Raw genomic sequence first — 25,271 nt, 5'->3', positions numbered from 1 at the left:
GTGTGAGTGAGTCTCTGTGTGTGTGAGTCTCTGAGTGAGTGAGTTGGTGTGGAGCGACTGGGTGCCTCCAAAGACGGCGGCCAAGGCCTCTACCGTGGTCCGCACGACGTTGTTGAACGGGTCCTGGGGTTGGGGTTGAGTCTCTGTGTTAGTCTCTGTGTGTGTGAGTCTCTGTGTGTGTGAGTGTGTTAGTCTCTGTGTTAGTCTCTGTGTGTGTGAGTGAGTCTCTGTGTGAGTGAGTCTCTGTGTGAGTCTCTGTGTGAGTCTCTGTGTGTGTGAGTCTCTGTGTGTGTGAGTGTGTTAGTCTCTGTGTTAGTCTCTGTGTGTGTGTGAGTCTCTGTGTGTGTGAGTCTCTGTGTGTGTGAGTGTGTTAGTCTCTGTGTTAGTCTCTGTGTGTGTGAGTCTCTGTGTGTGTGAGTGTGTTAGTCTCTGTGTTAGTCTCTGTGTGTGTGAGTCTCTGTGTGTGTGAGTGAGTCTCTGTGTGTGTGTGTGTGAGTCTCTGAGTGTGTGAGTCTCTGAGTGTGTGAGTCTCTGAGTGAGTGAGTCTCTGAGTGAGTGAGTCTCTGTGTGAGTGAGTGAGTCTCTGTGTGAGTCTCTGAGTGAGTCTCTGAGTGAGTGAGTCTCTGTGTTAGTGTGTGTCTCTGTGTGTGTGAGTGAGTCTCTGTGTGAGTCTCTGTGTGAGTGTGTGAGTCTCTGTGTGTGTGTGAGAGTCTCTGTGTGAGTGAGTCTCTGTGTGAGTCTCTGTGTTAGTCTCTGTGTGTGTGAGTCTCTGTGTGTGTGTGAGTGAGTCTCTGTGTGAGTGTGTGTGTTAGTGTGTGTGTGAGTGAGTCTCTGAGTGAGTGAGTCTCTGAGTGAGTGAGTCTCTGTGTGAGTGAGTCTCTGTGTGAGTGAGTCTCTGAGTGAGTGAGTCTCTGAGTGAGTAAGTCTCTGAGTGAGTGAGTCTCTGTGTGAGTGAGTCTCTGTGTGAGTGAGTCTCTGAGTGAGTGAGTCTCTGAGTGAGTGAGTCTCTGAGTGAGTGAGTTGGTGTGGAGCGACTGGGTGCCTCCAAAGACGGCGGCCAAGGCCTCTACCGTGGTCCGCACGACGTTGTTGAACGGGTCCTGGGGTTGGGGTTGAGTCTCTGTGTTAGTCTCTGTGTTAGTCTCTGTGTGAGTCTCTGTGTGAGTCTCTGTGTTAGTGTGAGTCTCTGTGTGTGTGTTAGTCTCTGTGTGAGTCTCTGAGTGAGTGAGTCTCTGTGTGAGTCTCTGTGTGTGAGTGTTAGTCTCTGTGTGTGTGAGTGAGTCTCTGTGTGAGTCTCTGTGTGAGTGTGAGTCTCTGTGTGTGAGTCTCTGTGTGAGTGAGTCTCTGTGTGAGTCTCTGTGTGTCTCTGTGTCTCTCTGTGTGTCTCTCTGTGTATCTCTCTGTGTCTCTGTGTCTCTGTGTCTCTGTGTGTGTCTCTCTGTGTGTGTGAGTCTCTGTGTGAGTGTGTGTGTTAGTCTCTGTGTTAGTCTCTGTGTGAGTGAGTCTCTGTGTGAGTGAGTGAGTGTGTGTGTGAGTCTCTGAGTGAGTCTCTGTGTTAGTCTCTGTGTGTGTGAGTGTGAGTCTCTGTGAGTGTGAGTCTCTGTGTGAGTGTTAGTCTCTGTGTGTGTGTGAGTGAGTCTCTGTGTGAGTGTGTGAGTCTCTTTGTGTGTGTGTGAGTCTCTGTGTGTGTGAGTCTCTGTGTGTGAGAGTCTCTGTGTGAGTGAGTCTCTGTGTGAGTGAGTCTCTGTGTGAGTGAGTGAGTCTCTGTGTGAGTGAGTGAGTCTCTGAGTGAGTGAGTCTCTGAGTGAGTGAGTCTCTGAGTGAGTGAGTCTCTGAGTGAGTGAGTCTCTGAGTGTGTGAGTCTCTGAGTGAGTGAGTCTCTGTGTGTGTGAGTGAGTCTCTGTGTGAGTCTCTGTGTGAGTCTCTGTGTGTGTGTTAGTCTCTGTGTGAGTCTCTGTGTGTGTGAGTGAGTGTGAGTGTTAGTCTCTGTGTGAGTCTCTGTGTGAGTGAGTCTCCGTGTGTGTGAGTGAGTCTCTGAGTGAGTGAGTCTCTGTGTGTGTGTGAGTGAGTCTCTGTGTGAGTGTGTGTGTTAGTGTGTGTGTGAGTGAGTCTCTGAGTGAGTGAGTCTCTGAGTGAGTGAGTCTCTGTGTGTGTGAGTGAGTCTCTGAGTGAGTGAGTCTCTGTGTGAGTAAGTCTCTGTGTGAGTGAGTCTCTGAGTGAGTCTCTGAGTGAGTGAGTCTCTGTGTGAGTGAGTCTCTGTGTGTGTGAGTGAGTCTCTGAGTGAGTGAGTTGGTGTGGAGCGACTGGGTGCCTCCAAAGACGGCGGCCAAGGCCTCTACCGTGGTCCGCACGACGTTGTTGAACGGGTCCTGGGGTTGGGGTTGAGTCTCTGTGTTAGTCTCTGTGTTAGTCTCTGTGTGAGTCTCTGTGTGTGTGTTAGTGTGTGAGTGAGTCTCTGTGTGTGTGAGTCTCTGTGTGAGTGTGAATCTCTGTGTGAGTGTTAGTCTCTGTGTGTGTGTGAGTGAGTCTCTGTGTTAGTCTCTGTGTTAGTCTCTGTGTTAGTCTCTGTGTGAGTCTCTGTGTTAGTGTGAGTCTCTGTGTGTGTGTTAGTCTCTGTGTGAGTCTCTGAGTGAGTGAGTCTCTGTGTGAGTCTCTGTGTGTGAGTGTTAGTCTCTGTGTGTGTGAGTGAGTCTCTGTGTGAGTCTCTGTGTTAGTCTCTGTGTGTGTGAGTGAGTCTCTGTGTGAGTGAGTCTCTGTCTGTGAGTGTGAGTCTCTGTGTGAGTGAGTCTCTGTGTGAGTCTCTGTGTGAGTGTGTGAGTCTCTGTATGTGTTAGTCTCTGTGTTAGTCTCTGTGTGTGAGTGAGTCTGTGTGTGTGTGTGTGAGTGAGTCTCTGAGTGAGTGTGAATGAGTCTCTGTGTGTGTGTGAATGAGCCTCTGTGTGAGTGTGTGTGTTAGTCTATGTGTGAGTGAGTCTGTGTGTGTGTGTGTGAGTGTGTGTGTTATTCTATGTGTGAGTAAGTCTCTGTGTGAGTCTCTGAGTGAGTCTCTGAGTGAGTGAGTTGGTGTGGAGCGACTGGGTGCCTCCAAAGACGGCGGCCAAGGCCTCTACCGTGGTCCGCACGACGTTGTTGAACGGGTCCTGGGGTTGGGGTTGAGTCTCTGTGTTAGTCTCTGTGTGTGTGAGTCTCTGTGTGTGTGTGTTAGTGTGTGTTAATGTGTGTGTGAGTCTCTGTGTTAGTGTGAGTCTCTGTGTGTGTGTGAGTGAGTCTCTGTGTGAGTCTCTGTGTTAGTGTGTTAGTGAGTGTCTCTGTGTTAGTGTGTGAGTGAGTCTCTGTGTGAGTCTCTGTGTGAGTCTCTGTGAGTGTGTGTTAGTGAGTCTCTGTGTGTGTGTGAGTGAGTCTCTGTGTGTGTGAGTGAGTCTCTGTGTGAGTCTCTGTGTGAGTCTCTGTGTGTGTGTTAGTCTCTGTGTGAGTCTCTGAGTGAGTGAGTCTCTGTGTGTGTGTGTGAGTCTCTGTGTGTGTGAGTGAGTCTCTGTGTGTGTGAGTGAGTCTCTGTGTGAGTGAGTCTCTGAGTGAGTGAGTCTCTGTGTGAGTAAGTCTCTGTGTGAGTGAGTCTCTGTGTGAGTCTCTGAGTGAGTGAGTTTGTGTGGAGCGACTGGGTGCCTCCAAAGACAGCGGCCAAGGCCTCTACCGTGGTCCGCACGACGTTGTTGAACGGGTCCTGGGGTTGGGGTTGAGTCTCTGTGTTAGTCTCTGTGTGTGAGTGAGTCTCTGTGTGAGTCTCTGTGTGTGTGTTAGTCTCTGTGTGAGTGAGTGTGTGTCTCTGTGTGTGAGTGAGTGTGTGTGTGAGGGTCAGTCTCTGTGTGAGTCTCTATGTGAGTGAGTCTCTGTGTGAGTGTGAGTCTCTGTGTGTGAGTCTCTGTGTGAGTGAGTCTCTGTGTGAGTCTCTGTGTGTGAGTCTCTGTGTGTCTCTGTGTCTCTCTGTGTGTCTCTCTGTGTATCTCTCTGTGTCTCTGTGTCTCTGTGTGTGTCTCTCTGTGTGTGTCTCTGTGTGTGTGTCTCTGTGTGTCTCTCTGTGTCTCTGTGTCTCTCTATGTGTCTCTGTGTGTGTCTCTCTGTGAGTCTCTCTGTCTGTATCTCTGTGTCTCTGTGTAACTCTGTGTGTCTCTCTGCGCGTGTCTCTGTGTGTGTCTCTGTGTGTGTCTCTGTGTCTCTGTGTGTGTGTCTCTGTGTGTCTCTGTGTCTCTGTGTGTGTGTCTCTCTGTGCGTGTCTCTGTGTGTGTCTCTGTGTGTGTCTCTATCTCTGTGTGTGTGTCTCTGTGTGTCTCTGTGTCTCTGTGTGTGTCTCTCTCTGTGCGTCTGTGTGTCTCTGTGTGTGTCTGTGTCTCTGTGTATCTCTCTGTGTCTCTGTGTGTGTCTCTCTCTGTGCGTGTGTGTGTCTCTGTGTGTGTCTCTGTGTCTCTGTGTCTCTGTGTGTGTCTCTCTCTGTGCGTGTGTGTGTCTCTGTGTGTGTCTCTGTGTCTCTGTGTGTCTCTCTGTGTCTCTGTGTGTGTCTCTGTGTCTCTGTGTGTGTCTCTGTGTGTCTCTCTGTGTCTCTGTGTGCGTGTCTCCGTGTGCGTGTCTCTGTGTGTGTCTCTCTGTGTCTCTCTCTGTGTGTCTCTGTGTCTCTGTGTCTCTGTCTCTCTCTGTCTCTCTCTGTCTCTCTGTGTGTCTCTGTGTCTCTCTCTGTGTGCGTGTCTTTGTGTGTGTCTCTGTGTCTCTGTGTGTGTCTCTGTGTGTCTCTGTGTGTCTCTCTCTTTGTGTGTCTCTGTGTCTCTGTGTGTGTCTCTGTGTGTCTCTCTGTGTCTCTGTGTGTGTCTCCCTCTGTGTGTGTCTCTGTGTGTGTCTCTGTGTCTCTGTGTGTCTGTCTTTGTGTGTCTCTGTCTCTCTCTGTCTCTCTGTGTCTCTCTGTGTCTCTCTCTGTGTGTGTCTCTGTGTGTCTTTGTGTGTCTCTGTGTCTCTGTCTCTGTGTCTCTCTGTGTCTCTCTGTGTGTCTCTGTGTGTGTCTCTCTGTGTGTGTCTCTGTGTGTCTCTCTCTCTGTGTGAGTCTCTGTGTGTGTGTCTCTGTGTGTCTCTCTCTGTGTGTCTCTCTCTGTGTGCGTGTCTTTGTGTGTGTGTCTCTGTGTGTCTCTCTCTGTGTGTGTCTCTGTGTGTCTCTCTCTGTGTGTGTCTCTGTGTGTCTCTCTTTGTGTGTCTCTGTCTCTCTGTCTCTCTGTGTCTCTCTCTGTGTCTCTCTCTGTGTGTGTCTCTGTGTGTCTCTGTCTCTCTCTTTGTGTGTCTCTGTGTCTCTGTCTCTCTGTGTCTCTCTGTGTCTCTCTGTGTGCGTCTCTCTGTGTGTGTCTCTGTGTGTGTGTGAGTCTCTGTGTGTGTGTGTCTCTGTGTCTCTCTGTGTGTCTCTGTGTGTCTCTGTGTCTCTGTGTGTGTCTCTGTGTGTCTCTCTCTCTGTGTCTCTGTGTGTGTGTCTCTGTGTCTCTCTCTGTCTCTCTGTGTGTCTCTCTGTGTGTCTCTGTGTCTCTGTCTCTCTGTCTCTTTCTGTGTCTCTGTGTGTCTCTGTGTGTGTGTGTCTCTCTGTGTGTGTGTCTCTCTGTGTGTCTGTGTCTCTCTGTGTGTGTGTGTCTCTCTGTGTGTGTGTGTGTCTCTGTGTCTCTCTGTGTGTGTCTCAGTGTCTCTGTGTCTCTCTGTGTCTCTGTCTCTCTCTCCGTGTGCGTGTCTTTGCTCACCTGCTCAGTGAGCGACCAGCCTGACGTTTGGCAGTGAGCCCTCAGCAGCAGCGATTTGGGATTCTGGGGTTGGAACTTTTCTGTCAGCAGTTCGGCCCAGAGGTGGCGAGCGGCACGCATCTTAGCCACTTCCATGAAGAAGTTCATGCCCACACCCCAGAAGAACGAGAGGCTGGGCGGAGCGGGGGAGAGAGAGATGGTGAGAGAGAGAGAGATGGTGAGAGATGGTGAGAGATGGTGAGAGAGATGGTGAGAGATGGTGAGAGAGATGGTGAGAGAGAGAGATGGTGAGAGAGAGAGATGGTGAGATGGTGAGAGAGATGGTGAGAGAGAGATGGTGAGAGAGATGGTGAGAGAGAGAGATGGTGAGAGATGGTGAGAGAGATGGTGAGAGAGAGAGATGGTGAGAGAGATGGTGAGAGAGAGAGAGAGATGGTGAGAGATGGTGAGAGACAGGGGGAGAGACAGGGGTGGCGAGCGGTACACATCTTAGCCACTTCCATGAAGAAGTTCATGCCCACACCCCAGAAGAACGAGAGGCTGGGCGGAGCGGAGGAGAGAGAGAGATGGTGAGAGAGAGAGATGGTGAGAGAGAGAGATGGTGAGAGATGGTGAGAGAGAGGGGGAGAGAGATGGTGAGAGAGAGATGGTGAGAGAGAGAGATGGTGAGAGAGAGAGAGATGGTGAGAGAGAGATGGTGAGAGAGAGAGATGGTGAGAGAGATGGTGAGAGAGAGAGATGGTGAGAGAGATGGTGAGAGAGATGGTGAGAGAGAGAGATGGTGAGAGAGAGATGGTGAGAGAGAGATGGTGAGAGACAGGGGGAGAGACAGGGGTGGCGAGCGGTACACATCTTAGCCACTTCCATGAAGAAGTTCATGCCCACACCCCAGAAGAACGAGAGGCTGGGCGGAGCGGGGGAGAGAGAGATGGTGAGAGAGAGAGAGATGGTGAGAGATGGTGAGAGATGGTGAGAGAGATGGTGAGAGATGGTGAGAGAGATGGTGAGAGAGAGAGATGGTGAGAGAGAGAGATGGTGAGATGGTGAGAGAGATGGTGAGAGAGAGATGGTGAGAGAGATGGTGAGAGAGAGAGATGGTGAGAGATGGTGAGAGAGATGGTGAGAGATGGTGAGAGATGGTGAGAGAGAGATGGTGAGAGAGAGATGGTGAGAGACAGGGGGAGAGACAGGGGTGGCGAGCGGTACACATCTTAGCCACTTCCATGAAGAAGTTCATGCCCACACCCCAGAAGAACGAGAGGCTGGGTGGAGCGGAGGAGAGAGAGAGAGAGATGGTGAGAGAGAGATGGTGAGAGAGATGGTGAGAGAGATGGTGAGAGAGATGGTGAGAGAGAGAGAGAGATGGTGAGAGAGAGAGATGGTGAGAGAGATGGTGAGAGAGAGAGATGGAGAGAGATGGTGAGAGAGAGAGATGGTGAGAGACAGAGATGGTGAGAGAGAGAGATGGTGAGAGAGAGGGGGAGAGAGATGGTGAGAGAGATGGTGAGAGAGATGGTGAGAGACAGGGGGAGAGAGAGAGATGGTGAGAGAGATGGTGAGAGAGATGGTGAGAGAGATGGTGAGAGACAGGGGGAGAGACAGGGGTGGCGAGCGGTACACATCTTAGCCACTTCCATGAAGAAGTTCATGCCCACACCCCAGAAGAACGAGAGGCTGGGCGGAGCGGAGGAGAGAGAGATGGTGAGAGAGAGAGATGGAGAGAGAGATGGTGAGAGAGATGGTGAGAGAGATGGTGAGAGAGAGAGAGATGGTGAGAGAGAGAGATGGTGAGAGAGAGAGATGGTGAGAGTGAGAGATGGTGAGAGAGATGGTGAGAGAGATGGTGAGAGAGAGAGATGGTGAGAGAGATGGTGAGAGAGAGAGAGATGGTGAGAGAGAGAGATGGTGAGAGAGAGATGGTGAGAGACAGGGGGAGAGAGATGGTGAGAGAGAGATGGTGAGAGAGAGATGGTGAGAGAGAGAGAGATGGTGAGAGAGAGATGGTGAGAGATGGTGAGAGAGAGAGAGAGATGGTGAGAGAGAGAGATGGTGAGAGATGGTGAGAGAGAGAGATGGTGAGAGAGAGAGATGGTGAGAGAGATGGTGAGAGAGATGGTGAGAGAGAGAGAGATGGAGAGAGAGAGATGGTGAGAGACAGGGGGAGAGACAGGGGTGGCGAGCGGTACACATCTTAGCCACTTCCATGAAGAAGTTCATGCCCACACCCCAGAAGAACGAGAGGCTGGGCGGAGCGGAGGAGAGAGAGAGATGGTGAGAGATGGTGAGAGAGATGGTGAGAGATGGTGAGAGAGATGGTGAGAGAGATGGTGAGAGAGAGATGGTGAGAGAGATGGTGAGAGAGATGGTGAGAGAGAGAGATGGTGAGAGAGATGGTGAGAGAGATGGTGAGAGAGAGAGAGATGGTGAGAGAGATGGTGAGAGAGATGGTGAGAGAGAGAGATGGAGAGAGACAGAGATGGTGAGAGACAGGGGGAGAGAGAGGGGGAGAGAGAGATGGTGAGAGATGGTGAGAGAGAGAGAGATGGTGAGAGAGATGGTGAGAGAGATGGTGAGAGAGAGAGAGATGGTGCGAGTGAGAGATGGTGAGAGAGAGATGGTGAGAGAGATGGTGAGAGAGAGAGATGGTGAGATGGTGAGAGAGATGGTGAGAGAGATGGTGAGAGATGGTGAGAGAGAGAGAGAGATGGTGAGAGAGAGAGATGGTGAGAGAGATGGTGAGAGAGAGAGATGGTGAGAGAGAGAGATGGTGAGAGACAGGGGGAGAGACAGGGGTGGCGAGCGGTACACATCTTAGCCACTTCCATGAAGAAGTTCATGCCCACACCCCAGAAGAACGAGAGGCTGGGCGGAGCGGGGGAGAGAGAGAGAGATGGTGAGAGAGAGAGATGGTGAGAGAGATGGTGAGAGAGAGATGGTGAGAGAGAGATGGTGAGAGAGAGATGGTGAGAGAGAGAGATGGTGAGAGAGAGAGATGGTGAGAGAGAGAGATGGTGAGAGAGAGAGATGGTGAGAGAGAGAGATGGTGAGAGAGAGAGATGGTGAGAGAGATGGTGAGAGATGGTGAGAGAGATGGTGAGAGAGAGAGATGGTGAGAGAGAGATGGTGAGAGAGAGAGATGGTGAGAGAGAGGGGGAGAGAGATGGTGAGAGAGAGAGATGGTGAGAGAGATGGTGAGAGAGAGAGATGGTGAGAGAGAGAGATGGTGAGAGATGGTGAGAGAGAGAGAGATGGTGAGAGAGAGAGATGGTGAGAGAGATGGTGAGAGAGATGGTGAGAGAGAGAGATGGTGAGAGAGAGAGATGGTGAGAGAGATGGTGAGAGAGATGGTGAGAGAGATGGTGAGAGAGAGGAGGAGAGAGAGATGGTGAGAGAGAGAGAGATGGTGAGAGAGAGAGATGGTGAGAGAGAGAGATGGTGAGAGAGAGGGGGGAGAGAGTGGTGAAGAGAGAGAGATGGTGAGAGAGATGGTGAGAGAGATGGTGAGAGAGAGGGGGAGAGAGAGAGATGGTGAGAGATGGTGAGAGAGATGGTGAAGAGAGAGATGGTGAGAGAGATGGTGAGAGAGAAAGAGAGATGGTGAGAGAGAGAGAGAGATGGTGAGAGAGAGAGATGGTGAGAGAGAGATGGTGAGAGACAGGGGGAGAGACAGGGGTGGCGAGCGGTACGCATCTTAGCCACTTCCATGAAGAAGTTCATGCCCACACCCCAGAAGAACGAGAGGCTGGGCGGAGCGGAGGAGAGAGAGAGAGAGATGGTGAGAGAGATGGTGAGAGAGATGGTGAGAGATGGTGAGAGAGAGAGATGGTGAGAGAGATGGTGAGAGAGATGGTGAGAGAGAGATGGTGAGAGAGATGGTGAGAGAGAGAGATGGTGAGAGAGATGGTGAGAGAGAGAGATGGTGAGAGAGAGAGATGGTGAGAGAGATGGTGAGAGAGATGGTGAGAGAGAGAGATGGTGAGAGAGAGGGGGAGAGAGATGGTGAGAGAGATGGTGAGAGAGAGATGGTGAGAGAGAGACAGGGGGAGAGATGGTGAGAGAGAGAGATGGTGAGAGAGATGGTGAGAGAGAGGGGGAGAGAGATGGTGAGAGAGATGGTGAGAGAGATGGTGAGAGAGAGATGGTGAGAGAGAGAGATGGTGAGAGAGAGAGATGGTGAGAGACAGGGGGAGAGACAGGGGTGGCGAGTGGTACACATCTTAGCCACTTCCATGAAGAAGTTCATGCCCACACCCCAGAAGAACGAGAGGCTGGGCGGAGCGGGAGGAGAGAGAGAGAGAGATGGTGAGAGAGAGATGGTGAGAGAGATGGTGAGAGAGATGGTGAGAGAGATGGTGAGAGAGAGAGAGAGATGGTGAGAGAGAGAGATGGTGAGAGAGATGGTGAGAGAGAGAGATGGAGAGAGATGGTGAGAGAGAGAGATGGTGAGAGACAGAGATGGTGAGAGAGAGAGATGGTGAGAGAGAGGGGGAGAGAGATGGTGAGAGAGAGATGGTGAGAGAGATGGTGAGAGACAGGGGGAGAGAGAGAGATGGTGAGAGAGATGGTGAGAGAGATGGTGAGAGAGATGGTGAGAGACAGGGGGAGAGACAGGGGTGGCGAGCGGTACACATCTTAGCCACTTCCATGAAGAAGTTCATGCCACACCCCAGAAGAACGAGAGGCTGGGCGGAGCGGAGGAGAGAGAGATGGTGAGAGAGAGAGATGGAGAGAGAGATGGTGAGAGAGATGGTGAGAGAGATGGTGAGAGAGAGAGAGATGGTGAGAGAGAGAGATGGTGAGAGAGAGAGATGGTGAGAGTGAGAGATGGTGAGAGAGATGGTGAGAGAGATGGTGAGAGAGAGAGATGGTGAGAGAGATGGTGAGAGAGAGAGAGATGTGAGAGAGAGAGATGGTGAGAGAGAGATGGTGAGAGACAGGGGGAGAGAGATGGTGAGAGAGAGATGGTGAGAGAGAGATGGTGAGAGAGAGAGAGATGGTGAGAGAGAGATGGTGAGAGATGGTGAGAGAGAGAGAGAGATGGTGAGAGAGAGAGATGGTGAGAGATGGTGAGAGAGAGAGATGGTGAGAGAGAGAGATGGTGAGAGAGATGGTGAGAGAGATGGTGAGAGAGAGAGAGATGGAGAGAGAGAGATGGTGAGAGACAGGGGGAGAGACAGGGGTGGCGAGCGGTACACATCTTAGCCACTTCCATGAAGAAGTTCATGCCCACACCCCAGAAGAACGAGAGGCTGGGCGGAGCGGAGGAGAGAGAGAGATGGTGAGAGAGATGGTGAGAGAGAGATGGTGAGAGACAGGGGGAGAGACAGGGGTGGCGAGCGGTACACATCTTAGCCACTTCCATGAAGAAGTTCATGCCCACACCCCAGAAGAACGAGAGGCTGGGCGGAGCGGAGGAGAGAGAGATGGTGAGAGAGAGATGGTGAGAGAGAGAGATGGTGAGAGACAGGGGGAGAGAGATGGTGAGAGAGAGATGGTGAGAGATGGTGAGAGAGAGAGAGATGGTGAGAGAGAGAGATGGTGAGAGAGAGATGGTGAGAGACAGGGGGAGAGACAGGGGTGGCGAGTGGTACACATCTTAGCCACTTCCATGAAGAAGTTCATGCCCACACCCCAGAAGAACGAGAGGCTGGGTGGAGCGGAGGAGAGAGAGATGGTGAGAGAGATGGTGAGAGATGGTGAGAGATGGTGAGAGAGAGAGAGGGGGAGAGACAGGGGTGGCGAGCGGTACACATCTTAGCCACTTCCATGAAGAAGTTCATGCCCACACCCCAGAAGAACGAGAGGCTGGGCGGAGCGGGGGAGAGAGAGAGATGGTGAGAGATGGTGAGAGAGATGGTGAGAGAGAGAGATGGTGAGAGAGATGGTGAGAGATGGTGAGAGACAGGGGTGGCGAGCGGTACACATCTTAGCCACTTCCATGAAGAAGTTCATGCCCACACCCCAGAAGAACGAGAGGCTGGGTGGAGCGGAGGAGAGAGAGAGAGATGGTGAGAGATGGTGAGAGAGATGGTGAGAGAGATGGTGAGAGAGATGGTGAGAGAGAGATGGTGAGAGACAGGGGGAGAGAGAGAGATGGTGAGAGAGATGGTGAGAGAGATGGTGAGAGAGATGGTGAGAGAGATGGTGAGAGAGAGATGGAGAGAGACAGGGGGAGAGACAGGGGTGGCGAGCGGCACACATCTTAGCCACTTCCATGAAGAAGTTCATGCCCACACCCCAGAAGAACGAGAGGCTGGGCGGAGCGGAGGAGAGAGAGAGAGATGGTGAGAGAGATGGTGAGAGAGATGGTGAGAGACAGGGGGAGAGACAGGGGGAGAGAGATGGTGAGAGAGATGGTGAGAGAGATGGTGAGAGAGAGAGATGGTGAGAGAGATGGTGAGAGAGAGAGATGGTGAGAGAGATGGTGAGAGAGAGAGAGAGATGGAGAGAGAGATGGTGAGAGAGAGAGAGAGATGGAGAGAGAGAGATGGTGAGAGACAGGGGGAGAGACAGGGGTGGCGAGTGGTACACATCTTAGCCACTTCCATGAAGAAGTTCATGCCCACACCCCAGAAGAACGAGAGGCTGGGCAGAGCGGAGGAGAGAGAGATGGTGAGAGAGATGGTGAGAGAGATGGTGAGAGAGAGATGGTGAGAGAGAGATGGTGAGAGAGAGATGGTGAGAGAGAGATGGTGAGAGAGAGATGGTGAGAGACAGGGGGAGAGACAGGGGTGGCGAGTGGTACACATCTTAGCCACTTCCATGAAGAAGTTCATGCCCACACCCCAGAAGAACGAGAGGCTGGGCAGAGCGGAGGAGAGAGAGAGAGAGAGATGGTGAGAGAGAGATGGTGAGAGAGAGATGGTGAGAGAGATGGTGAGAGAGAGAGAGATGGTGAGAGAGATGGTGAGAGAGAGAGATGGTGAGAGAGAGAGATGGTGAGAGAGATGGTGAGAGAGAGAGATGGTGAGAGAGAGGGTGAGAGAGAGACAGGGGGAGATGGTGAGAGAGAGATGGTGAGAGATGGTGAGAGATGGTGAGAGAGAGATGGTGAGAGAGAGAGAGATGGTGAGAGACAGGGGGAGAGACAGGGGTGGCGAGCGGTACACATCTTAGCCACTTCCATGAAGAAGTTCATGCCCACACCCCAGAAGAACGAGAGGCTGGGTGGAGCGGAGGAGAGAGAGAGAGATGGTGAGAGAGAGAGATGGTGAGAGAGAGAGAGATGGTGAGAGAGAGAGATGGTGAGAGAGAGAGATGGTGAGAGAGAGAGATGGTGAGAGAGAGAGATGGTGAGAGAGAGAGATGGTGAGAGAGAGGGGTGGCGAGCGGTACACATCTTAGCCACTTCCATGAAGAAGTTCATGCCCACACCCCAGAAGAACGAGAGGCTGGGCGGAGCGGAGGAGAGAGAGAGATGGTGAGAGAGATGGTGAGAGAGATGGTGAGAGAGAGGGGGAGATGGTGAGAGAGATGGTGAGAGAGATGGTGAGAGACAGGGGGAGAGAGAGAGAGATGGTGAGAGAGATGGTGAGAGAGAGAGATGGTGAGAGAGATGGTGAGAGAGATGGTGAGAGAGATGGTGAGAGAGAGGGGGAGATGGTGAGAGAGATGGTGAGAGAGATGGTGAGAGACAGGGGGAGAGAGAGAGAGATGGTGAGAGAGATGGTGAGAGAGAGAGATGGTGAGAGAGATGGTGAGAGACAGGGGAGAGAGAGAGAGATGGTGAGAGAGAGGGGGAAAGAGAGATGGTGAGAGATGGTGAGAGATGGTGAGAGAGAGAGATGGTTAGAGAGATGGTGAGAGATGGTGAGAGAGAGAGATGGTTAGAGAGATGGTGAGAGAGAGAGATGGTGAGAGAGAGAGAGATGGTGAGAGAGATGGTGAGAGAGAGAGATGGTGAGAGATTATGAGAGATGGTGAAAGAGAGAGATGGTGAGAGGCAGGGGGAGATGGTGAGAGAGAGATGGTGAGAGAGATGGTGAGAGAGATGGTGAGAGACAGAGAGAGATGGTGAGAGAGAGAGAGATGGTGAGAGACAGGGGGAGAGACAGGGGTGGCGAGCGGTACACATCTTAGCCACTTCCATGAAGAAGTTCATGCCCACACCCCAGAAGAACGAGAGGCTGGGTGGAGCGGAGGAGAGAGAGAGATGGTGAGAGAGAGAGAGATGGTGAGAGAGAGAGATGGTGAGAGAGATGGTGAGAGATGGTGAGAGAGAGAGAGATGGTGAGAGACAGGGGGAGAGATGGTGAGAGAGATGGTGAGAGAGATGGTGAGAGAGAGAGATGGTGAGAGAGAGAGATGGTGAGAGATGGTGAGAGATGGTGAGAGACAGGGGTGGCGAGCGGTACACATCTTAGCCACTTCCATGAAGAAGTTCATGCCCACACCCCAGAAGAACGAGAGGCTGGGCGGAGCGGAGGAGAGAGAGAGATGGTGAGAGAGAGAGATGGTGAGAGATGGTGAGAGAGAGAGAGATGGTGAGAGAGATGGTGAGAGAGAGAGATGGTGAGAGAGAGAGAGATGGTGAGAGAGATGGTGAGAGAGATGGTGAGAGAGATGGTGAGAGAGATGGTGAGAGAGATGGTGAGAGAGAGAGAATGGTGTAGAGAGAGATGGTGAAGAGAGAGATGGTGAGAAGAGATGGTGGAGAGAGAGATGGTGAGAGAGAGAGATGGTGAGAGACAGGGGGGGAGAGAGAGATGGTGAGAGATGGTGAGAGAGAGAGATGGTGAGAGAGATGGTGAGAAGAGCTGGGAGAGATGGTGAGAGAGAGAGATGGTGAGAGAGATGGTGGAGAGATGGTGAGAGAGATGGTGAGAGAGATGGTGAGAGAGAGAGATGGTGAGAGAGATGGTGAGAGAGAGATGGTGAGAGAGATGGTGAGAGAGAGGGTGAGAGAGATGGTGAGAGAGAGATGGTGAGAGAGAGAGATGGTGAGAGAGATGGTGAGAGAGAGATGGTGAGAGAGATGGAGAGAGAGAGGAGAGAGATGGTGAGAGAGAGAGATGGTGAGAGAGAGAGATGGTGAGAGAGATGGGGTGGGGAGAGAGATGGTGAGAGAGATGGTGAGAGAGATGGTGAGAGAGATGGTGAGAGAGATGGTGAGAGAGAGAGATGGTGAGAGAGAGATGGTGAGAGATGGTGTGAGAGAGAGAGAGATGGTGAGAGAGGATGGTGAGAGCAGGAGGAGAGATGGTGAAGAGAGATGGTGAGAGAGAGAGATGGTGAGAGAGATGGGGAGAGAGAGATGGTGAGAGAGAGATGGTGAGAGAGATGGTGAGAGAGAGATGGTGAGAGAGATGGTGAGAGAGAGAGATGGTGAGAGAGAGAGATGGTGAGAGAGATGGTGAGAGAGATGGTGAGAGAGAGAGAGATGGTGAGAGAGATGGTGAGAGAGATGGTGAGAGAGATGGTGAGAGAGATGGTGAGAGAGATGGTGAGAGAGATGGTGAGAGAGAGATGGTGAGAGAGATGGTGAGAGAGAGAGAGATGGTGAGAGAGAGAGAGATGGTGAGAGAGAGGGGGGGAGAGAGATGGTGAGAGAGATGGTGAGAGAGAGAGATGGGTGAGAGAGATGGTGAGAGAGATGGTGAGAGAGAGATGGTGAGAGAGAGGGTGAGAGAGATGGTGAGAGAGAGAGAGATGGGGAGAGAGATGGTGAGAGAGATGGTGAGAGAGAGAGATGGTGAGAGAGATGGTGAGAGAGAGATGGTGAGGAGAGAGATGGTGAGAGAGAGATGGTGAGAGAGAGATGGTGAGAGAGATGGAGAGAGAGATGGTGAGAGAGAGATGGTGAGAGAGATGGTGAGAGAGAGATGGTGAGAGAGATGGTGAGAGAGAGATGGTGAGAGAGATGGTGAGAGAGAGATGGTGAGAGAGAGAGATGGTGTGAGAGATGGTGAGAGAGAGATGGTGAGAGAGATGGTGAGAGAGAGAGAGATGGTGAGAGAGAGAGATGGTGAGAGAGAGAGATGGTGAGAGAGATGGTGAGAGAGATGGTGAGAGACTGGTGAGAGAGATGGTGAGAGAGATGGTGAGAGAGATGGTGAGAGTGAGAGATGGTGAGAGAGATGGTGAGAGAGAGAGAGAGATGGTGAGAGAAAGAGAGATGGTGAGCGACAGGGGGAGAGATGGTGAGAGATGGTGCGAGAGAGAGATGGTGAGAGAGAGAGAGATGGTGAGAGACAGGGGGAGAGATGGTGAGAGAGAGATGGTGAGCGAGCGGGTGAGCGAGCGGGTGAGCGAGCGGGTGAGCGAATCGGTGAGCGAGCGGGTGAGCGATTTGGTGAGCGAATCGGTGAGCGAATCGGTGAGCGAATCGGTGAGCGAGCGGGTGAGCAAGCGGGTGAGCGAGCGGGTGAGCGAGCGGGTGAGCGAGTCCCTCACCGGGGAGCGAATCGGTGAGCGAATCGGTGAGCGAGCGGGTGAGCGAGCGGGTGAGCGAATCGAAGAGCGAATCGGTGAGCGAGCGGGTGAGCGAATCGGTGAGCGAATCGGTGAGCGAGCGGGTGAGCGAGCGGGTGAGCGAGCGGGTGAGCGAGCGGGTGAGCGAATCGGTGAGCGAATCGGTGAGCGAGCGGGTGAGCAAATCGGTGAGCGAGCGGGTGAGCGAGCGGGTGAGCGAGCGGGTGAGCGAACCGGTGAGCGAATCGGTGAGCGAGCCGGTGAGCGAATCGGTGAGCGAGCGGGTGAGCGAATCGGTGAGCGAACCGGTGAGCGAATCGGTGAGCGAGCGGGTGAGCGAATCGGTGAGCGAATCGGTGAGCGAGCGGGTGAGCGAATCGGTGAGCGAATCGGTGAGCGAGCGGGTGAGCAAGCGGGTGAGCGAACCGGTGAGCGAATTGGTGAGTGAGCGGGTGAGCGAGCGGGTGAGCGAATCGGTGAGCGAGCGGGTGAGCGAATCGGTGAGCGAATCGGTGAGCGAATCGGTGAGCGAGCGGGTGAGCGAATTGGTGAGCGAGCGGGTGAGCGAATCGGTGAGCGAATCGGTGAACGAGCGGGTGAGCGAGCGGGTGAGCGAATCGGTGAGCGAGCGGGTGAGCGAGCGGGTGAGCGAATCGGTGAGCGAATCGGTGAGCGAATCGGTGAGCGAATCGGTGAGCGAATCGGTGAGCGAGCGGGTGAGCGAGCGGGTGAGCGAGCGGGTGAGCGAGCGGGTGAGCGAGCGGGTGAGCGAGTCCCTCACCGAGGAGCGAACTGATCCACGGTGAGGCCAGCCCGCAGGCCGGTCCGAACGTACTCCAGGCCATCAGCCAGGGTGAAGGCCGCTTCCAGCACCGCATCAGCGCCGGCCTCTTGCATGTGGTAGCCGCTGATGGAGATGGAGTTGAAGCGTGGCATGTGCTAGTGAGGGGGGAGGGTGGAGGGTGAGTTGGTGGGTGGGTGGGTGAGAGAGTGGGTGGGTGGGTGAGTGGGTGGGTGGGTGGGTGAGTGGGTGGGTGGGTGAGTGGGTGAGGGGTGAGTGAGTGGGTGGGTGGGTGAGTGAGTGAGTGAGTGGGTGGGTGAGTGAGTGAGTGAGTGGGTGGGTGGGTGAGTGAGTGGGTGAGTGAGTGGGTGGGTGAGTTGGTGGGTGAGTGAGTGGGTGGGTGGGTGAGTGGGTGAGTGAGTGGGTGAGTTGGTGGGTGAGTGAGTGAGTGGGTGGGTGGGTGGGTGAGTGAGTAGGTGGGTGGGTGGGTGAGTGAGTAGGTGAGTGGGTGGGTGGGTGAGTGAGTGGGTGAGTGGGTGAGTGGGTGGGTGGGTGGGTGAGTGGGTGGGTGAGTGGGTGGGTGGGTGGGTGAGTTGGTGAGTGGGTGGGTGGGTGAGTGGGTGAGTGGGTGAGTAGGTGAGTGAGTGGGTGGGTTGGTGGGTGAGTGAGTGAGTGAGTGGGTGGGTGGGTTGGTGGGTGGGTGGGTGGGTGAGTGAGTGGGTGGGTGAGTGGGTGGGTGAGTGGGTGGGTGGTAGAGTGGGTGGGTGGGTGAGTGGGTGGGTGGGTGGGTGAGTGAGTGGGTGAGTTGGTGGGTGGGTGGGTGGGTGAGTGAGTGAGTGAGTGGGTGAGTGGGTTGGTGGGTGAGTTGGTGGGTGAGTTAGTGGGTGGGTGGGTGAGTTGGTGGGTGGGTGGGTGAGTGGGTGAGTGGGTGGGTGGGTGAGTGGGTGAGTGGGTGGGTGGGTGAGTGAGTGGGTGGGTGGGTGGGTGAGTTGGTGAGTGGGTGGGTGGGTGAGTGGGTGAGTGGGTGAGTAGGTGAGTGAGTGAGTGGGTGGGTGAGTGGGTGGGCGGGTGGGTGGGTGGGTGGGTGAGTGGGTGGGTGGGTGAGTGAGTGAGTGGGTGAGTGGGTGGGTGGGTGAGTGGGTGAGTGGGTGGGTGAGTGGGTGGGTGGGTGGGTGGAGTGGGTGGGTGGGTGGGTGGGTGAGTGGGTGGGTGGGTGGGTGAGTGAGTGGGTGAGTGAGTGGATGGGTGAGTGGGTGAGTTGGTGGGTGAGTGGGTGGGTGAGTGAGTGAGTGGGTGAGTGAGTGGGTGAGTTAGTGGGTGGGTGGGTGAGTTGGTGGGTGGGTGGGTGAGTGGGTGAGTGGGTGGGTGGGTGAGTGGGTGAGTGGGTGGGTGGGTGGGTGAGTGAGTGAGTGGGTTGGTGGGTGAGTGAGTGGGTGAGTGAGTGGGTGAGTGGGTGGGTGAGTGGGTGAGTGGGTGAGTGAGTGAGTGAGTGGGTGGCTGGGTGAGTGGGTGGGTGAGTGGGTGAGTGGGTGAGTTGGTGGGTGAGTGGGTGAGTGACTGTCTGTGTGTGTGTGTGTCTGTGTGTGTGTCTGTCTGTGTGTCTGTGTGTGTGTCTGTGTGTCTGTGTGTGTGTCTGTCTGTCTGTGTGTGTCTGTGTGTGTCTGTGTGTGTCTGTGTGTATCTGTGTCTGCGTCTGTGATTGCCTCGCACATTGGAGGCAGTAGCCGGACCTCGACAGCGAGCGCCTTAACCGGCCGAGCGACTCACCGACCGGGCGAGCGACTCACCGACCGGGCGAGCGAGCGGGCGAGCGACTCACTGGGCGACTCACTGAGCGAGCGAGCGACTCACCGGGCGAGCGAGCGACTCACCGGGCGAGCGAGCGACTCACCGACCGGGCGAGCGACTCACCGGGCGAGCGACTCACCGGGCGAGCGAGCGAGCGACTCACCAGGCGAGCGAGCGAGCGACTCACCAGGCGAGCGACTCACCGAGCGAGCGAGCGACTCACCGGGCGAGCGAGCGACTCACCGACCGGGCGAGCGACTCACCGAGCGAGCGACTCACCGGGCGAGCGGGCGAGCGACTCACCGTGGCGAGCGACTCACCGAGCGACTCACCGTGGCGGTGAAGGCAAAGATGTCTGCTATGATGCGCAGGGAGGCGTCTGGTGGGTAGATGAACGTGTTGCGGACCATAAACTCCTTGAGGATGTCGTTCTGTACGGTGCCCGTGAGCAGCGCTCTTGGGACACCCTCCTCCTCAGCAGCGGCCACAAACATGGCGAGGACCGGGATGACGGCGCCGTTCATCGTCATGGACACTGACATACGATCCAGCGGGATGCCCTGGTGGGGAGAGGAGAGAGAGAGAGACACGGGGAGAGATACGGGGAGAGACACGGGGAGAGAGAGAGAGAGACAGTGAGAGAGAGAGAGACACGGGGAGAGAGAGACGGGGAGAGAGAGAGGGAGAGACACGGGGAGAGACGGGGAGAGAGAGACGGAGAGAGAGACAGAGAGACAGTGAGAGAGAGAGAGAGACAGAGAGAGACAGAGAGACAGTGAGAGAGACGGGGAGAGAGAGAGACAGAGAGACAGAGAGAGAGAGAGAGAGACAGTGAGACAGTGAGAGAGACAGTGAGACAGACACAGAGACAGACAGAGACAGACAGAGACAGAGAGACAGACAGAGACAGGGTGAGACAGAACAGCGGCCACAAACATGGCGAGGACCGGGATGACGACGCCGTTCATCGTCATGGACACTGACATACGATCCAGCGGGATGCCCTGGTGGGGAGAGGAGACACGGGGAGACACGGGGAGAGAGACACGGGGAGAGAGAGGGAGAGAGAGAGACACGGGGAGAGAGAGAGGGAGAGACACGGGGAGAGACGGGGAGAGAGAGACGGAGAGAGAGACAGAGAGACAGTGAGAGAGAGAGAGAGACAGAGAGAGACAGAGAGACAGTGAGAGAGACAGAGAGAGAGAGGCGGGGAGAGAGACAGTGAGACAGTGAGAGAGACAGTGAGACAGTGAGAGAGACAGTGAGACAGTGAGAGAGACAGTGAGAGAGACAGTGAGACAGTGAGAGAGACAGTGAGACAGAGAGACAGTGAGAGAGACAGAGAGACAGTGAGAGAGACAGTGAGACAGTGAGACAGTGAGAGAGACAGTGAGACAGTGAGACAGTGAGACAGAGACAGGGTGAGACAGAGAGACAGAGACAGAGACAGGGTGAGACAGAACAGCGCCACAAACATGGCGAGGACCGGGATGACGACGCCGTTCATCGTCATGGACACTGACATACGATCCAGCGGGATGCCCTGGTGGGGAGAGGAGACACGGGGAGAGAGAGAGACACGGGGAGAGAGACACGGGGAGAGAGACACGGGGAGAGAGAGGGAGAGAGAGAGACACGGGGAGAGAGAGACACGGGGAGAGAGATGGAGAGAGAGACAGTGAGACAGTGAGAGAGACAGTGAGAGAGACAGAGAGACAGTGAGAGAGAGAGAGACAGTGAGAGAGACAGAGAGACAGTGAGAGAGACAGAGAGAGACAGTGAGACGGGGAGAGGGAGATGGAGAGAGAGACAGTGAGAGAGACAGAGAGACAGTGAGAGAGAGAGAGACAGTGAGAGAGACAGAGAGACAGTGAGACAGACACAGAGACAGTGAGAGAGAGAGAGACAGTGAGAGAGACAGTGAGACAGTGAGAGAGACAGAGAGAGACAGTGAGACAGTGAGAGAGACAGAGAGAGACAGTGAGACGGGGAGAGGGAGATGGAGAGAGAGACAGGGTGAGACAGAGAGACAGTGAGAGAGACAGTGAGACAGACACAGAGACAGACAGAGACAGACAGAGACAGAGAGACAGAGACAGAGACAGGGTGAGACAGAACAGCGCCACAAACATGGCGAGGACCGGGATGACGACGCCGTTCATCGTCATGGACACTGACATACGATCCAGCGGGATGCCCTGGTGGGGAGAGGAGAGAGACGGGGAGAGAGACACGGGGAGAGAGACACGGGGAGAGAGACACGGGGAGAGAGAGGGAGAGAGAGAGACACGGGGAGAGAGAGAGGGAGAGACACGGGGAGAGACGGGGAGAGAGAGACGGAGAGAGAGACAGAGAGACAGTGAGAGAGAGAGAGAGACAGAGAGAGACAGAGAGACAGTGAGAGAGACGGGGAGAGAGAGAGACAGTGAGAGAGAGAGACAGAGAGAGAGACAGTGAGACAGTGAGAGAGACAGTGAGACAGACACAGAGACAGACAGAGACAGACAGAGACAGAGAGACAGACAGAGACAGGGTGAGACAGAACAGCGGCCACAAACATGGCGAGGACCGGGATGACGGCGCCGTTCATCGTCATGGACACTGACATACGATCCAGCGGGATGCCCTGGTGGGGAGGAGAGAGACACGGGGAGAGAGAGAGACACGGGGAGAGATGGGGAGAGAGAGAGACACGGGGAGAGAGAGAGGGAGAGACACGGGGAGAGACGGGGAGAGAGAGACGGAGAGAGAGACAGAGAGACAGTGAGAGAGAGAGAGAGACAGAGAGAGACAGAGAGACAGTGAGAGAGAGAGAGAGACAGAGAGAGACAGAGAGAGAGACAGTGAGAGAGAGAGAGACAGAGAGACAGTGAGAGAGAGAGAGAGACAGAGAGAGACAGAGAGACAGTGAGAGAGAGAGAGAGACAGAGAGAGACAGAGAGACAGTGAGAGAGACAGTGAGAGAGACGGGGAGAGAGAGAGACAGTGAGAGAGAGAGACAGAGAGAGAGACAGTGAGACAGTGAGAGAGAGAGACAGTGAGAGAGACAGTGAGACAGTGAGAGAGACAGTGAGACAGACAGACAGTGAGACAGACAGAGACAGGGTGAGACAGAACAGCGGCCACAAACATGGCGAGGACCGGGATGACGACGCCGTTCATCGTCATGGACACTGACATACGATCCAGCGGGATGCCCTGGTGGGGAGGAGAGAGACACGGGGAGAGATGGGGAGAGACACGGGGGGAGAGAGACGGGGAGAGACACGGGGAGAGACGGGGAGAGAGAGACGGAGAGAGAGACAGAGAGACAGTGAGAGAGAGAGAGAGACAGAGAGAGACAGAGAGACAGTGAGAGAGACAGAGAGACAGTGAGAGAGACAGAGAGAGACAGTGAGAGAGACAGAGAGACAGTGAGAGAGACGGGGAGAGAGAGAGAGAGACAGTGAGAGAGACGGGGAGAGAGAGAGACAGTGAGAGAGAGAGACAGAGAGAGAGACAGTGAGACAGTGAGACAGTGAGAGAGACAGAGAGAGACAGAGAGACAGTGAGAGAGACAGAGAGAGACAGTGAGACGGGGAGAGGGAGATGGAGAGAGAGACAGGGTGAGACAGAGAGACAGTGAGAGAGACAGACAGACAGACAGAGACAGACAGAGACAGAGACAGACAGACAGAGAGACAGACAGAGACAGGGTGAGACAGAACAGCGGCCACAAACATGGCGAGGACCGGGATGACGACGCCGTTCATCGTCATGGACACTGACATACGATCCAGCGGGATGCCCTGGTGGGGAGAGGAGACACGGGGAGAGAGAGAGACACGGGGAGAGAGAGGGAGAGAGAGAGACACGGGGAGAGAGAGACAGTGAGAGAGAAACACGGGGTGAGAGAGAGACACGGGGAGAGAGATGGAGAGAGAGAGACAGTGAGACAGTGAGACAGTGAGACAGTGAGAGAGACAGTGAGAGAGACAGTGAGACAGTGAGAGAGACAGTGAGAGAGACAGTGAGACAGTGAGAGAGACAGAGAGAGACAGTGAGACAGTGAGAGAGACAGTGAGACAGTGAGAGAGACAGAGAGAGACAGTGAGACAGTGAGAGAGACAGAGAGAGACAGTGAGACGGGGAGAGGGAGATGGAGAGAGAGACAGGGTGAGACAGAGAGACAGTGAGAGAGACAGTGAGAGAGACAGAGACAGACAGAGAGACAGAGACAGACAGAGACAGAGACAGAGAGACAGACAGAGACAGGGGGGGAGAGAGAGAGAGGGGGAGAGACGGGGAGACACGGGGAGAGAGACACGGGGAGAGAGAGACACGGGGAGAGAGAGAGACAGTGAGAGAGAGACACGGGGTGAGAGAGACACGGGGAGAGAGACACGGGGAGACACGGGGAGAGAGAGACACGGGGAGAGAGAGACAGTGAGACAGTGAGAGAGACAGTGAGAGAGACAGAGAGAGACAGTGAGACAGTGAGAGAGACAGTGAGAGAGACAGAGAGAGACAGTGAGACAGTGAGAGAGACAGTGAGAGAGACGGAGAGAGAGACGGAGAGAGAGAGAGAGACAGAGAGACACAGAGACAGACAGAGACAGACAGTGAGACAGACAGACAGAGAGAGACAGAGACAGGGTGAGACAGAACAGCGGCCACAAACATGGCGAGGACCGGGATGACGACGCCGTTCATCGTCATGGACACTGACATACGATCCAGCGGGATGCCCTGGTGGGGAAGGAGACACGGGGAGAGAGACACGGGGAGAGAGAGGGAGAGAGAGAGACACGGGGAGAGAGAGGGAGAGAGAGAGACACGGGGAGAGAGAGACAGTGAGAGAGAAACACGGGGTGAGAGAGAGACACGGGGAGAGAGATGGAGAGAGAGACAGTGAGACAGTGAGACAGTGAGAGAGACAGTGAGAGAGACAGAGAGAGACAGTGAGACAGTGAGAGAGACAGTGAGAGAGACAGTGAGACAGTGAGAGAGACAGAGAGAGACAGAGAGACAGTGAGAGAGAGAGAGACAGTGAGAGAGACAGTGAGACGGGGAGAGAGACAGAGAGAGACAGAGAGACAGTGAGAGAGACAGAGAGAGACAGTGAGACGGGGAGAGGGAGATGGAGAGAGAGACAGGGTGAGACAGAGAGACAGTGAGAGAGACAGACAGACAGACAGAGACAGACAGAGACAGAGACAGACAGACAGAGAGACAGACAGAGACAGGGTGAGACAGAGAGACAGAGAGAGACAGGGTGAGACAGAACAGCGGCCACAAACATGGCGAGGACCGGGATGACGACGCCGTTCATCGTCATGGACACTGACATACGATCCAGCGGGATGCCCTGGTGGGGAGAGGAGAGACACGGGGAGAGAGAGAGACACGGGGAGAGAGAGGGAGAGAGAGAGACACGGGGAGAGAGGGAGAGAGAGACACGGGGAGAGACACGGGGAGAGAGAGACGGAGAGAGAGACAGAGAGACAGTGAGAGAGAGAGAGAGACAGAGAGAGACAGAGAGACAGTGAGAGAGACAGAGAGACAGTGAGAGAGACAGTGAGACAGTGAGACAGTGAGAGAGACAGAGAGACAGACAGAGACAGAGACAGACAGAGAGACAGACAGAGACAGACAGAGAGACAGAGACAGGGTGAGACAGAACAGCGGCCACAAACATGGCGAGGACCGGGATGACGGCGCCGTTCATCGTCATGGACACTGACATACGATCCAGCGGGATGCCCTGGTGGGGAGGGGAGAGAGAGAGACACGGGGAGACATGGGGAGAGACACGGGGGGAGAGAGACGGGGAGAGAGAGACGGGGAGACACGGGGAGAGAGAGACACGGGGAGAGACACGGGGAGAGAGAGACGGGGAGAGAGAGAGACAGTGAGAGAGAGACACGGGGTGAGAGAGACACGGGGAGAGAGAGACACGGGGAGAGAGACACGGGGAGAGAGACACGGGGAGAGAGAGAGACAGTGAGAGAGAGACACGGGGAGAGAGAGACACGGGGAGAGACACGGGGAGAGATGGGGAGAGAGACACGGGGAGAGAGAGAGACACGGGGAGAGAGATGGAGAGAGAGACAGTGAGACAGTGAGACAGTGAGAGAGACAGTGAGAGAGACAGTGAGACAGTGAGAGAGACAGAGAGACAGAGACAGGGTGAGACAGAACAGCGGCCACAAACATGGCGAGGACCGGGATGACGACGCCGTTCATCGTCATGGACACTGACATACGATCCAGCGGGATGCCCTGGTGGGGAGAGGAGAGAGAGACACGGGGAGACATGGGGAGAGACACGGGGAGAGAGAGAGACACGGGGAGACACGGGGAGAGAGAGACAGTGAGAGAGAGACACGGGGAGAGAGAGACGGGGAGAGAGAGAGACGGAGAGAGACGGAGAGAGAGACAGAGAGAGACAGAGAGAGACGGAGAGAGAGACAGAGAGAGACAGAGAGAGACGGAGAGAGAGAGACGGGGAGAGAGACAGTGAGACAGTGAGAGAGACAGTGAGACAGAGAGAC

At 54.6% G+C, this 25,271-nt stretch overlaps 1 protein-coding gene across 3 annotated transcripts in view; it reads right to left on the bottom strand.

Annotated features, from left to right (window-relative positions):
• Nucleotides 1-25,271, bottom strand: part of LOC116938373 (methylmalonyl-CoA mutase, mitochondrial) — a 76,023-nt gene that overhangs the window by 20,565 nt on the left and 30,187 nt on the right. Inside the window, exons 5-7 of one of the 3 annotated variants that reach the window (XM_076058390.1) lie at nucleotides 19,059-19,298; nucleotides 16,951-17,108; nucleotides 5,760-5,931 (exon numbers count right to left, since the gene is read on the bottom strand). In XM_076058390.1, the coding sequence (XP_075914505.1) occupies nucleotides 5,760-5,931; nucleotides 16,951-17,108; nucleotides 19,059-19,298 (570 nt within the window). Of the gene's footprint in view, nucleotides 1-5,759; nucleotides 5,932-16,950; nucleotides 17,109-19,058; nucleotides 19,299-21,323; nucleotides 24,482-25,271 lie in introns of those variants that run through there. The other 2 variants (XM_076058391.1, XM_076058389.1) reach the window with 2 other exon arrangements.

The sequence above is a fragment of the Petromyzon marinus genome (assembly GCF_048934315.1).
Source record: "Petromyzon marinus isolate PM22_M1 ecotype Great Lakes invasive population chromosome 73 unlocalized genomic scaffold, UKy_Petmar_22M1.pri1.0 chr73_unloc.2, whole genome shotgun sequence".
Classification (NCBI taxonomy): Eukaryota; Metazoa; Chordata; class Hyperoartia; order Petromyzontiformes; family Petromyzontidae; genus Petromyzon; species Petromyzon marinus.
Note: the sequence above shows the minus strand (reverse complement) of the source record. Positions and strands in the feature narration are given on the sequence as shown.